The sequence below is a fragment of the Typopeltis vanoorti genome, chromosome 4 (genome assembly GCF_054136105.1).
Source record: "Typopeltis vanoorti isolate ZY-2024b chromosome 4, IOZ_Tvanoo_1.0, whole genome shotgun sequence".
Lineage (NCBI taxonomy): Eukaryota > Metazoa > Arthropoda > Arachnida > Uropygi > Thelyphonidae > Typopeltis > Typopeltis vanoorti.
Window position 1 is genome coordinate 141,352,712 of NC_143552.1, and position 14,830 is coordinate 141,367,541.

General features: G+C 32.9%; 1 protein-coding gene across 2 annotated transcripts in view; it reads right to left on the reverse strand.

The window, feature by feature from the left end:
• The window catches only part of Smg5 (Smg5 nonsense mediated mRNA decay factor), a 334,407-nt gene extending 320,661 nt beyond the window's left edge, over positions 1 to 13,746 (reverse strand). For both annotated transcript variants that reach the window (XM_090391497.1, XM_090391496.1), the window contains exon 1: positions 13,561 to 13,746. In XM_090391497.1, the coding sequence (XP_090247623.1) occupies positions 13,561 to 13,631 (71 nt within the window). In that variant the 5' untranslated portion in view covers positions 13,632 to 13,746. The remainder of the gene's footprint in view (positions 1 to 13,560) is intronic.
• Between the last annotated feature and the right edge of the window lie 1,084 nt (positions 13,747 to 14,830).

Here is a 14,830-nt window from a genome sequence, read left to right on the forward strand (position 1 = left end):
GACTCAAATACTCTTAAAAAAATGAAAGTTTGAAATCAAGAACTAGACCTTGGGATATACAGAGGCAGACCCTAAAGAAAGCACCAACTGATTAAACCACAAGAAAAGCATATCCAAAAATAGAAAAATCAGAACTCAATAGCAGACCAGGGAAATTAAAGAGGCAGTCAAGATAAAGAAAATAAGAAAGTGTTAAAAGTTCCTGGCAAGTATATCAGTATGTGCACTGAGAAAATACAGAGAAAAATGCCAGAAAGTTAAGCAATGTGTGAAATCACCTAAACAAAATTCATAAGACTTTGATAAAACATAGAAAATAAATATCGGAAAAGTGGCAAAATATTCTGGTAGCTCTTATAAATTTAGAAATGGAGCAAAGAATAAAGGTACATGAAAACTGAAGACATTCCATATGTCTGGAGTAATTACTTTGAAAGACTGCTAAATGAAACAAACAATGATAGCATGGTTGTGAAAAGCATTCAAGAGAAATGCATTCAGGAATACATAATACTTGAAGCAAAAAAATGCTATTAAAAACCTGAAATGTAGTAGATGATATTTGATGTAGTAGATGTAAGGTAAGCTGCAGGTGCAATAGATGCAATAAACTCCAGAATATGCCAATGGGGAAAAAGGATCCTTAGAGGAGTTGAATATGCTTTTTAATTTTAAAGGTGGTTTAAAAGTGGCATTAAGATTATAATGGTACAGGATTCTATTAATTTTTTTTTTCTGATAATCCTTTAATGTATGGGATAGCTATGGTTTTACTGTAATCTATATTATTTTTTGATGGAGTTTAATGAAGAACTTTATTAATAGTATTTTTGCTATAGTCATTATTTATAAATGTATTGCTAATAATTTTTAATGCTTAAGAGCTTGCTCATTACAGCAAATTGTTATAGCTCTGTTTTTGAGGATGTTAATGACTCCAAGTTTTTGCGAAGGTGGTGGTGATAAGAGTTAGCATGTATATATTTTGGCCGGTATGTGTAGGTTTGCGGTAAACAGTGAAGGATAGACAGCCTGAGGGAAGACGTGTGACTAGTGTATCCAGGAAAGGCTGTGAGCTTTGATTTTCAATTTCAGTAGTAAATTGTATGCGCTCATGTTGTTTGTATAGGTGGCTAAGGTATGTGTTTAGCGATCTTGTGGCCAGATAACGAAGACATCGTCAACGTATCTAAGCTAAACCGTAGGTTTCAGAATAAAGAGCACGTTGCTCAAAAGTTTCCATATAAAAGTTAGCAATTGGGGGGGGGGGGGGGAATAGAGGTGAGCCCATGGCTGTACCTTCTTTTTGTAGGTAAAATTTTGCCACACGAAGTAACCGGAATGTAGTACGTGGACAAAGAGAGCCATAATGTCTGGCAGAAATTTGTTCTATAGAAGAATTGTCACTGATTGGGACATTTGTGAAAAAATTTAACATTAAATGTAATATTTTTGATGAAGTAGACCTCTCTGATCATGCCCTTAACACCCTATACCAAATTGATTGGAAAAGTACCTGCTCGTTACATCATACAAAAACCTGGAATGAACAGAAATTTAAAGAAGCCTGTGAAATTTTGATTAACCACCCTAATCTTAGCAATAACGGTGGCATAAAAATCCCAAAATATTTTGATGGCACACATTCAGCCATCACACATTAAGCTAATTTTCAGCTTTTATTGGGCACTATCCATACCAGTTGGTTGTAACTTATATGTACACTTATATAAGTAATTTTTTTATTATTTTTATTAAGTTTTTCGTTTTTTGTAAACATGTTGCTCTCCAGCTTAATTTAATTTTGTAACCTAATAGAGTTCGATAATAATAATAATCAAACTCTAGCTTTGATGTAGTAAGGTTTTTTTCCCCACCAGAGGTCAGGCCAACAGTAGTAACGGTTGGTCTGTAACTTTAGAGTGCTATGTAGATTGTAGTGCAGCTTGTGTCTTTGTATATGTATGTATACTCCAGATGACCTTAATGTGAAGGTCGCAACGTCAAGTGTTTATTTTGGTTTATATTAAACTAAAGTTTTACTCCAACACGGTAGTTGTTTCCATAACTTTCATAATGTATTCTGATCACCGTGTAAGCATGAAGGAAAAGACACAGCTAATGGATGAAAAAGATCTGATGAATGAATATATGCCATCAATGGCATATCACTGTAGATAGGAAGCTGGTAATGATGTAAAGTTTTCATGTAGTCAGGTACGTTATTTTTTTTTTTTTAACTCTATTCTTTTTAACAACGTTTTACTGGTACAATGTAACTTTTCATTTTAAAGACAGCGTGCAGAGCACTTGCTGATAAAATGAAGTGTGCTCAGACATGAGCAGCTAGGGACAGCTTACTCTGTCTTACCTAAAGGTAGAGTGGCTACCTTTAGGTAAGTGGCAGAAGTATCTGATGCTGCTACCCTGCCAGCCACTTGATGTACTTTCTCAATTAAAAATATTATGGTCTACAGAGGAGAATGAATTAAAAGTGTCAAAAATTTCAAATTTATTAACCACAAAATACAAATTTGAAGAAGGATGCATACAAGTTTATAAAAAAAAATTAAAAACAATAAGATCATATTAAAAAAGTACATTCTTCAGAAAAATAGACACAGTTTTAGAGAGAGATACACCCAATAAACCAATTAAAATACCTGAATTTCACCAAGAACAATTATTCTGCTTGTTATTTTTTAATGTTTAGATCAGTGGTTCCCAACCTTTTTTCCACTTGTGTACCCCTTGTTTTTAAAATAGCTATTTTTAAATACTGACACTTCTATTCAGCGCCTGTCTTAATATAAAATAGTGGAAATGAGGTAATGAGTTGGGAAAGGAAAATTACTGCACTAAAAGTACAAACCACAGATTTTACAACATTCATAACAAAGAAATAAGTATACTTATGGAACATTTATTGTTCCATAACTAACGTTTTGCATTTTGTTTACTTGTTTTTCTGCCATTACTGAGTATTTTTCATGTACCCCTGAATGGCCCAGCACATACCCCTGGTTGGGAACCGATAGTTTAGATAATCGATATAATGAAGTTCTTTATTTTGCTTTAAATTAAAGATACGAAGAAATTATTTTCTTTGTTAGTGAAGTTACTTCATGTGCAAACTTTGTTTACTTATTCTTGGATAAAGGATAAAACTAAAAATATAATTTCTTGGCATCTTTAATTTATAGTATAACCAAGTGATAAAACTTTAAACATTTTGCTTTTAATGTACATGGGCATACATTATTTTTAATTTCTTTAAAAATAATCAATCAATTAATAAATAAATATTTCAAAATATTATATAATTTTAATTACTTGTAGTTCCCCCCTTCCTCAATCCCTCTCGAAAATATCCCGGTTTGGAAGATAAATTATATGGTCACCCTACATATTGGGAATTGGGTCAAAATAAGCTTCAAATAAACTTCATGATAGAAAAAGCAAGCAACAACTGGAGCCTCTTTCTAGACACACTAGTGACTTGACAGTTCATGAGAATAATTATTTCATTACATACTCATCATGCTACTCATTATATAATTATTATATATTAAGTTGCAGAAGCAGCAAGAGATTAGCAGGGCTGAGAAGAGAAAGAAGCAGATGGTCCGAAGTAAAAATTGAGATCGCGAACAAACGAGAAAAACAAGGTAAGGAGAAAATTATGTACGAAGACTACGATCAGAGGAGTAATTAACAAAAATAACAAAATCATGTTTCTCTGGTGCAATACTTAATGATATTAGTCATGCCATCCAGATGCAAAAAAGTAAGGCAAAAGAACTAATTGTCTTGGCACTAACGATCTAAGAGGTGAGAAGTATTCTATGAGGGAGGATGTGAAACTGTTGGATGAAGCAAAAATGAAGAGTGAGAAGTGTAGATTGTAAGTCTCCTGCCTTGCTATGATAGAGGTGAAATGAGGAGAAGGATGTTGATAGCAAACAAATCGATACACAGGTTGTGCAGAAGGAATGATGTAGAGTGTAAACTATGGCCTGAGTTTGACAAAAAGGATTTGTATTATGCTGCTGACAAACTACACCTAAATGGTTTTGTGCTAGGTGTGTAGAGAGAGAGAGAGCTTTGTTAACTGAGCATGCTGAAGCACAAATTCAGGAAAACTTAGGCAATTAGGATGGATGCAGGTGAGTGTATGTGAAGGCACTCATGAAGCAAGTGTTTGTGAGAATGACCAAAAAGTGCAGAATCGAGTCTCTCAAGCAAAAATATTGAATAGTCAATTCAGGAAGTAAAGATGGTTGGCTGGAGGGGGCCCCCTCCTCTAAATGTGGTAGTTACAGAGATAGAATGTGAAGGGTTTAGTATGTTCAGGGAAGATAGAAGATAGGATGGGGGAGGGATAATGATGATGATAGCAGATGAATTGCAACTAAAAAGAATAGAAGATGGGTTGGGGATGTTCATTTGAAGCTGTATGGAGTGAGATCAACTAATAAGATAAAATATGCAATTGGTTGCTGCTATAGGCTAGGGGTTTCCAGGGAGATGATGATCTGGAAGACATGCATCAGCAAATTAGTACAATGAATGCAGATCAGGTGATTATTATGGGGAACTTCAACTATGGAGATATATATTGGAAGGGAGAGAGATAACATGGCAGGAAGGAAATGGAATTTAGACACCTATTGAGATAAGTACTTGAGCCAACATGTGATAAAGGGGACTTGGAGACCTGGTAGTAGGATCAGAGGAGCTATCCGTAACAGAGGTGGCCACACTGCCTCCATTGGGGGGAAGTGACCATGCGGTCTTGACTTGGGAGATATGCAGAATTACAAGACAGGTGATTATGACAACCTTAGTAGGAAACTTGAAGCTGTTTCATGGCATAGAACCCTGCAAGAGAGGTATGGTAGTAGTGCATAGGAGATAGTTAAGAGGCATCTGGAGGAAGCTATATTAAATTGTATAACCTAAGGTAAGGAGGGTTAATGAGGTAGGAGTTAGATGGATGAGTAATATCATTAAGCTTGAGCTTCAGAAAAAGAAAATGATGTGGAGGGTATATAAGAAGAGAGGTGACCAACTCATGAACAGTACAAGGGTTAGGCAAGAAAGGTGACCAGTATGGTAAGGAAGGCAAAATCAGATCCAAGCAGGCCAACAGAAATCCCCAAGATTTCTTTCACTATGTGACAAGTAAGAGGAAGAATGACTATGGAAGAATAACCTTAATGAGTGCTGATGGTCAGAAGGTGACAGAAGCTAATAAAATAGTTGAGTTGCTGAGTGACCACTTTGTATATTAATGCTGTGACATTGCAGTTCTTAAGATACTGCAGAATCTCAATGTAAATACAGCTGTTGAATTAGATGGGATATCAGCTTGCTTATTGCAGGAATGTGCAACAGAAATGGAATTGCCTTGGAACGCTACCAGAACTGACTTAAGTCAGCTCTGGTGGAGTTCCAAGGGAGTGAAAAGAGGGTAAAAGAATTCCCTTGCATAAGGAGGTTCTAAAAACTGCAGCAACAAATTATAGATAAATCAGTATTTCAGGAGTGGTGGTAAAAATACTGGAAAAACTAGTCAAAAAAGGGAGTTCAAGAATGGGTGAATAAGAATATGACACTCTATGAGGAGCAACATGGCTTTGTGATGGTCAGTCATGCCTTAGTAATTAACTAAATTTTTTATAATAGTGACAGCTGAGTGGGATAAAGGAAATGGCTACATGATTTTGCATAGGCTGATCAAATATCATATGGAACTCAGTTAAGCAAATTAAAACAAATGGGAATGGATAAGACACTGGTTATGTGGATAAGAGAGTAGCTGTTAGACATCAAAAAAGTGGTACACGGAGGAGCAGAATCCAGGTGAAAGCTGGTGACTAGTGGTGTGCTGCAAGGTCAGTGCTAGGACCACTACTGTTTAATTTGTACATAAGATATAAAAAATAAACTGAAAGGCACTATTGAGTTATTTGCTGATGATGCAAAATTAGGTAGAGTAATCATGAATCAAGCCAATGTGGGAGATGTAGTGAAATGTATAGAAACATACAAGTAAAGAGATACAGGAAAATTTTGTAATTCATGGTAGTAGGTGGAGGTAAGAACTCAGGGCCATCTCTAGAAGATAAGTGTGTCAAGATCTAGGTTATTTTCATAGCAAATGTTTTAAGGTGATATAATAGGTATCAAGGAATCGCACTTTCCACAGCCCTCCAATGATGCGTCTCTATCTGTCTGGAGGTGCCAACAATAATAATAACAACAACAAAAGGAGATATTTACTAGGCAGTCATTACAAAACTGTACAAAACCAAAGAAATGGATGAGGGAGAAAGTATAAATGTGAAACCTGTATTTAGGCTTACAGGAGGTGCTGATTTACACTCAGGTTTAATCAGAATGATTAAACCTGTTTATTTCTCTATGATATATTCATTTGATTAAATTTAATTATGAGAGTAAATGTGAAATCATTTTACTTATTCTAGTTGATTTTCACAATTTTTAAGATAAGCTTCATAAATCTATTTTAATAAATGAAGACATTTATTTTTCATTGACCTTGTCTAGAGCAGCATTTTATCAACACTGATGGTCTTATGCTGAATTTGAATCCATAGTCAGTTTTGGTTGACTAGCACTGACACTTACCAACATACGTTATTAAAGAACCTGGTGAATGAGAATATTTCCCTGAACTGGAAGTTCTTGAAAAACCAATGGGAATAACATTATTCTTCTTAATTCTGGCAAACAGGTTAAGAAACTACTCCGATAGTCAACTTCATAGAGACATAGGAAATTATTATTTTTTTTAATACCAAAGTAGTATATTCAAAATTAGGGGAAAATTGAACTGTAACGATGGCTTTGAAATTGAGTAGTGCTATAACAAAGTTATGTGATGACAACTATTTCACAGTTAATTTTTAAAGGACACATACTTCATCATCATCAAGCAAAGCAAATGTTAGTTGTTATACATAAGTTTTTCCTACTACATCTAATTATATTACAGCTAGGTCTAATGGAATGAAATAACTCCTTAAAACTAAATTTTTGAGTGAAAAAAAGTTTGAAAAGACATGTATACAGTTGAAATTTTATTACCACTGAAGTAGCAGTATAAATGAAAACATTATTATTATTTCATGACACCTCCAAAATATAATATAATAGATGCAACAAGTATTTACAAAATACCATTGATAATAGTAGATAGTAAAAAGTAATATTACATATGTTATTAAAAAATATCCTACAATTATTTTTCAAGTGGTAATGCAGTATAGAGATTGCGAATTAAAGAAAAGACTTTCGAATAAAGAACGGAAAATGAAAATAGACTAGAAGGAATGTATAATGTGTGTAATCAAGGACTGTTGCCATACTGGTTACTATTAAAATACAAATGTAGGTGATACAGTGACTAAAAAATTAAATGGCTATCCATGAGGGCACAAGTATACATACAGAATATAAGACATAATATATAACATTTAGAGAAATTTCCTATATGTGTTTAAAATGAAAGTCGACATTATTTAATCCCATGAGGTAGTCTCTCAGTCTTTTTTAAAAAGTGTATCCTGATGTTACAGACTTTATGTTGTTAGTTTGTTTGCTAAGTACTCAAAAGATTTGTGAAAAATTTCATTTGCCTTTGGAACTTTAGCATACAATTATATAGATAACATTTTGCTATTAAAGAAACTAAGAATGGCAAACAAGTCACTAGTTGAATATGTAAAGAAATCAGTAATGGCTCTGATTATTCTATTTTGTATTTGAATCAAAGGAAACACTGTTGTAGTAATCTCCACCCCAACAGGTTATGCCATATTATTATTAATGTATTATTAACTGAGACCTCTAGGGATTCAAGGACTCATTAAGGGAGGCTATAAATCACCCAAACCAGCTGTCATACCTTCCCTTAAATTCATGGAACTATCATACATTCCTTCCATTCCTGTGGTCAGTACCATCGACAGGGTGTAGCATAGAGGTAGCTTGCCTCATGGTGACGCTTAATAAGGGTGCTTGTTCAGCCATATTTTGGTAGGCACCGTCTCTATGCTAACAATTCCTGTTAGCATAGCAAGTGCAGAAAGAAGTTTTTCCAAGCTTAAACTGATTAAAAATTATTTGCAAACAGCAATGACCCAAGAAAGATAGGTTGGTCTAGCAACTATATCTTTCTTTCAACAACTATAACACAGCTTATAATTTAAATTTAGAAGAGCTTATAAACAGTTTTATTGTGCGATATTCCCGTAGAGCAAACATTTAAGTAATATTATTATGTAATCATTTCGCGTTATTGTTTCTCTTGTAATAAAAACAAAATAGCAGTTGAAAATTTTCTTATATTTTTGTCTTATAATCCATCAGGGGCGATATTTAATTGTTTGCCTCAGGGCACAATCTAATCTGGTGACAATTCTGCCTGCGGTATCATTCCTGAGCTAAGACTCAAGTTATACAAACATGTGAAAGGCCTAGCCAATTCCTTTAGCAAACAGGCTAAAGGAATGTTACAGACTAACATTCTATTGACAACTATTGACAAATTCTTATCCAGGTTATGCAACATTTCTTCACCCTCATTTTCATGAACCTCTAACTGTTCATCCAATATAGCAGTAGCACAGTGCACCATGTTACATACACCTGGTTGATATACCTCAACAAAGTGAGCACTAGTTAATTGAACAATCTCATTAGCTTCTGGCACTAGAGTACCAATTGCATTCAATAAAGTTATTCTTTCACATTCATTCTTTCTTTTGCTTGTGGCCAGGGGAGTGCTGACACAGTGTGCAATATGTGCGATGCACACAGGTGCCAAAGATTTCAGGCAAGGAGGAAATACTTAAAAAAAATATTATTCGTTAATTACATTTTTGTTTAAATTTTAATTATATTTTATAGATTTGTCTTAAATTATTTATAATCACTTATTTGTTATTATTCCTTAAGATCTTATTTTATTCTAATCCTAGTTCTAAGAAGTAGTTTAGCATAAACAAGTAAAAACTTGAACTTGTGTGAGTTTACTCTGTACAGGATGATGCGCGTTTGAATTTGTTTAACCTTGTTCAAACTCGCATTTGCTCTAAACATATATAAGAAAATCTGCTGCAGTTTTTAACTTTATTTTATATCCTGCTATTACAGTGTATGTACTGTATTGTATCACTAATCAAAAAGGTATCAGTTGTAAGTTTTTGTAATTAGACATAGGACAGTAAAGTGCAGTGCATCAGTAATAACATAATAAGAACAAGAAGTAAATTTGAACTAAGATCTAATGTAAGTTATTCATTCTTTTCTCGTACATTTAACATAATATATTTCTTATTTTTTAATTTTGATAAACTGCCATGAAAAAATAAAATTTTCACACTTTTAGATATTTTGCTAAAGAAATTAATATATATATTTTTAATAATTAGACATTTTCTTTTAATATTAATTTTTATTTAAGTTAGTAAATTTATACATGGAATATTCATTGTAAAAATTGTGTTTTGTACTAAGTTTTTTTTATTAATATATTTTTTTATTATAAAAAAAATATTATGTATATCATGTATATCAAGTTGATATACATGATATTAATAACTTACATCCTAACATAAAATTTACTCTGGAACTAGAAGAAAATAAAAAACTTCCTTTCTTAGACATCCTTATAGAAATAAATGAAATAAAAAACAGATCATCGTTTTCCATTTATAGAAACCCAACAAACACAAGAAGATTCCTTCGTGCTACCTCACACCATCACCCCAAGCAAAAAATAGGCCTCATAAAAACCTTAAGGGATAAAGCATACAGCATTCCCAGTACAGAAGAAAAGCAGAAAGAAGAAATACAATACTTAACACAGATCCTACAACTGAATGTTTTCAAAACTAAATTAAGAATATTCTCAATTCAGCACCTACAAGAAACTTATAAACAAATAAATAAATAAACTTACAAACTAATAAACAAGACTTCAAGAATGCAGTCACCCTTCCTTATATCAAGAATGTCACAGATAAATTAGCCAAACTTCTCTAGAAGTACAACATAAAAGTGACTTTCCTACCACTTGAAAAGTTATCAAAATCTCTTCATCCTCCGAAATCTCCACATCACCCAATGAAAAAACCAGGAGTTTACAATATTCACTGTTCCTGTGGCATCTGCTACGTAGGCCAGACGGGGGAGATTGGGAGAAATTCGCATGAGCGAACATCAAAAGGACGTACAAAAAAAGACAGAACATAAGTCTGGTTTGGTATTTCACACAACTTCTACTGGTCATGATGTACTCTGGGACAGAACAAACATGGCCTACATTGATAAAAGCTGTTTCACAAGAAAATTCAAAGAGGCAGCAAATATGATTAAAATTCCTAAACAAAAATCAACAAAAATCAAGGCTTAATTTTAAATCAAGTTTGGTCAGCGTTTATCAAAAATTTACCCAGTTCAGACCTCGGACAGAGTGAAAGTGAACCACAGAACACGACATCAAATAGCATTGTTTCCAGCTAACACGTAGATCTATACAACCATTTAAAAAGTAAAAAGTAAATGGTTGTATAGATCTGTTATTTGTTTTTTTAATGAACTTTTTTGATCTTCATAATACCAACAAATTAACTTGTTTTTTTCATAATTTCTTATAGTTTGTGCTTTAAACTGTTAGTTATCTTTACCCCTGACGACTAACGAAACTTGTCGGGTTTGTTTTTTAGTACTTGTTTAGTTTTAAAAACAGTCTTTTTTAATAAAAATGTGGTCATAAAACCGAAATAATTTGATTGTACATGATATTATTCGAGAATTTTCATTAATGAAAACTAGAAAAGTTCAATTCACTAAGCGATTTTTCTTTCTGTTTAAATATTTCTTTACCTATTTCTTACCCAATAATGTTTAATATGTTCCTATTTTATATACTTGTAAGTTTATCTGTTTCTTATTTATACCTATACAAAGTACAAATGACAAAGTGATTTTCTTGCCAAATAAAATATAATTAGTTTAATTTTGTACCAAAAAATATTTAATATTTTTGTTTTTATAAAACTGTAAGTTTATCTGTTAATTTATGTAAAACTATATAAGGTGCAATTCGTAAATGATTTTCTTGCCAAGTAACATAAATTATTTTTTTCCAAATTATTTTTGTTGTTTTGTACCCTTCTTGTATGTTTATTGTTTTTTATACATTTTCTTGTAATTTCTGCTTTTTGTTCAATAAACTTATAATTAATATATTTCGTATTTCGTATTTCATTTTTACTCACTGATTACATTTTTATAAAGTGATTTTTTATTGGGAGGGGGTATAGGGGCAGCAACTAAAGTTTTGCACACAGGCACCAGACACTACCGGCACGCCTGTTTGTGGCACAATTAAATTCTTTTGGATTGCCTTTTGCTTGCATGGCCAATTTCTTTCCATACTCCGATTTAGCTTTACACACAATACTCGTTACTTTTCTTGCGTGAGCTTTATATACTGTATTTCATAACTCCTCTCACTTTTATTCTCACGATATTCCTTCCACATCATCATCATCTTCTTGTGGATCTCTTGCTTAATAAGGTTGCACATCCATTTCACTACCAACCTATTTATTCTTTGAACACTAGGTATACATTCAGATACTGTCTGATTTTAGCACTTTTTCAAAAGATATAGCAGTGAAGAATTTATCCATTAGTAGTATAAGCATCGTAAAAATGCTGAATTGACAAATTTTTAACATAATACCATATTCTGTTAATTATGCACCTCAATTTGTTTGTCAAAAATGAGATATGGGAGTTCCATTTCAGGTTGCTGTCAATATAAAGTCAAAAATACATTACTGATTTTTTTTTGACTAAACTACAGTTACAATTTTGGATGCCAGTACAGTAACTATTTCATGCCATATTATACTTATATTGTGATCTAGGTTATCTATTAAAGTGAAATATATGTATTTAGTTTTATCAATATCAATTTTAAGGTCATTATCAATTCACTGTCATCAGCAAACAATATCATTTTCAGGGAAAATCTTAATACACACATCTATAAGTCTCAAAAGATATTAGGAGCGAGAAAATAGTTTATCTATCAATTCTCTTCAAAAATAACCTTAACTGATTATGAACTAAATAAATTTAATTATGATGTAATCACTAATCATACAGAAACTATAGAATAAAAGGTAGTGCAGAATACATTCCCAACTTTTTCAAGCCACTTCAGGCTTCCAATTCTTTGAAAAAACACACCAACTGTTATTGTATATGGATGCTAAACAAAATGAAAGAAAAGTAAATAATGTGGCATTTTTGGCTAACACAACACAGCAGTTAATATGTAAAACCATCATTAATAGGTGACACCTAAATAAATGAATGACTAATTATGAGAAATAAATCAACACACTACATAATCGACTATACACTATATCTAACTGTTCACCAATACACTATATAAATCCCCCATCTACACGCCATGCCATTTACCAATTACTAATTGACTAATAGTATTTTTGTCTGTTAACTGCACATGTTCTCTGGCTGTTATGTCTGTGTGCTGAATGAAAAATCTAAGTTTCCAGTCAGGAGTAACTCTGCCTCCTGCTTGAGATAAGCTAACTACATATAATATGTATTAAGGTGTGAATTCTTGGACACAGAAAGTTCGTAGAAGTCTGGCCTTTAGAATTTAAAATCAAGTATACTGTATTAACCATATGCATCAATAATCTAATCTTTCAACACAAAATGAAAATGAAATTTCTCTCAGGTGTGCATGTTTAAATTAAAAGTAACATTTAATTAATGTACAGATCAGAGGTTATCATCAATTATCAGCACCAATCTCGTATTCCTTATCACAGTATTCTCAATATGTTTAAACTCAAACCATTTACTTCCAGTACTATAAAAAGCTTTTGTCAAAATCCATTTCGAAAGTATTTCATTGACATTTCATTTCTTCTATTCCAAAAGAGACAAAGTCCAAAATCAATTTTTCATTGATCTCAAACATAAATCACAACTGAATACGACAGCATTAATCAGAAGGATATTTTAATGTGTTCGTTTTAACGACGATACTTAGCATAAATTTCATAACAGACGTAAAACTAAGAGAGCAATACTACAATTTGGCCTGTAACGGACCAACCATTACTCGATTTAGCTATCTACTGAAAACTGAACTTCCATTTTATGCTATTACTTCTTCTAAGAAAACTGCTACAATGCATTCAAGTATTTCAAGTGCAAATGAAGGGTTATTTCCTACATTATGAACAAGGTTAAATGTTTGTTTGGTTAATCTACGGCGCAGAGTTTAATGCCGAATATGACATACAAGCTCCTAAAGAGAAATAAAATACGCTGTCAAGCCATTACAGAAAAGGCATTGTAAAGTGCACGTATGCTGCAAAAAATGCATAAAAGAGCATTTCGCACACATTTTAAGTCAAACATATTGTCAAAATCATCATGCAAAATATTTTACTACGATAGGCTTAATGTGCTCACCTATATAGCCTCCTAGACACTTCAGAATTCTCATACTTTCCCCCTGGGAAAGACTCGGAAGCTTTCTTCATTATATCACATGTTTGCCTATACAAACAGAGTTTACTTGTAAGTACTAAGAACAAGATAAATCCTCGTTTATGTGCATAATCATCTACTAATGTGCTTACTACAGTAAAAAGCTACTTTGGCGACCATATTTCAGATGTTCCATTACACCACCAGAGTACGCTACCAAAACAACATATTAACAGCTGTCTCCAATTCAGGAAAAACAGTTGCATTCAGTAAATATGAAAACAAACAAAAATAGCATATAATAGTTAAATCAGCGTGTTTAAATAGCATGATGCACACAGTTAAAAAGAAACTTCTGATGTTTAAGTAGTGTTTTCTATAATCAGTAATCTTAACATCGGCATGGTTTTCCTCAGTTTACCAAGCATTTCGTTTCATCATTTTCACTGAGTAATAAACGATGTATGCGGTAAGTCCAGCGAAAGGGGGTCAGCAGGAATAAAAACATAGAGCCCTACATTCATCGAAGGACAAGAAAATCTCTCACGACAAAAACGACGATAGTTTTGGCCCTATTTATTTCATTTACTTCATCATTTTAAAAAGATTTCTGTGTTGCTTAAATATGCAATGAAATCAAAATTGCATGGCAGCCTTGTGGTAACTTCCATTACAAGTTTGATTTCCCAACGGGGAATAAAAGGCGTTAGAAGGTTTATTTTTATTTCATTTTATTGAAAAAAAAATGTAAAGCTGAAAGACCATACTGTACACAGCCTGAAAAGAAATGAAAATGAATCACGAATGTATAGGTGTAATGAGCGCATGTGTGTAGTTGTATATGACGAGTAGAGTGCCATTCCACGATGAGTCCTTCCACTGGTTGACTATCACGAAATAATAATAATGTCTCACTTGTCAAAAATATAGATTTCTCTTTTTTAGATGATTCAGTACAAGTATATATATATTAACATCCCGATGAAATCCAGTGCAGAATCGACAGTTCTTGGAAGAGCCAGTGAGTAATGAAGCAGTGGATGAAAGAGAATCTTCCCATTTGTCTAAAAAGAAAATTATTAGATATGATTGTCGTGCCAACTTTGACTCATGGTTCCCAGACTTGGGCACTAACCGCTACACAGACAAGCTCCACATTTGCCAAATGGCAATGGAGAGGAGGTTACTCGGAGTATTCAGACTAGATAGAAAAAGGAACAGGGACCTAAGAGTCTGTAATCACCATAACTAT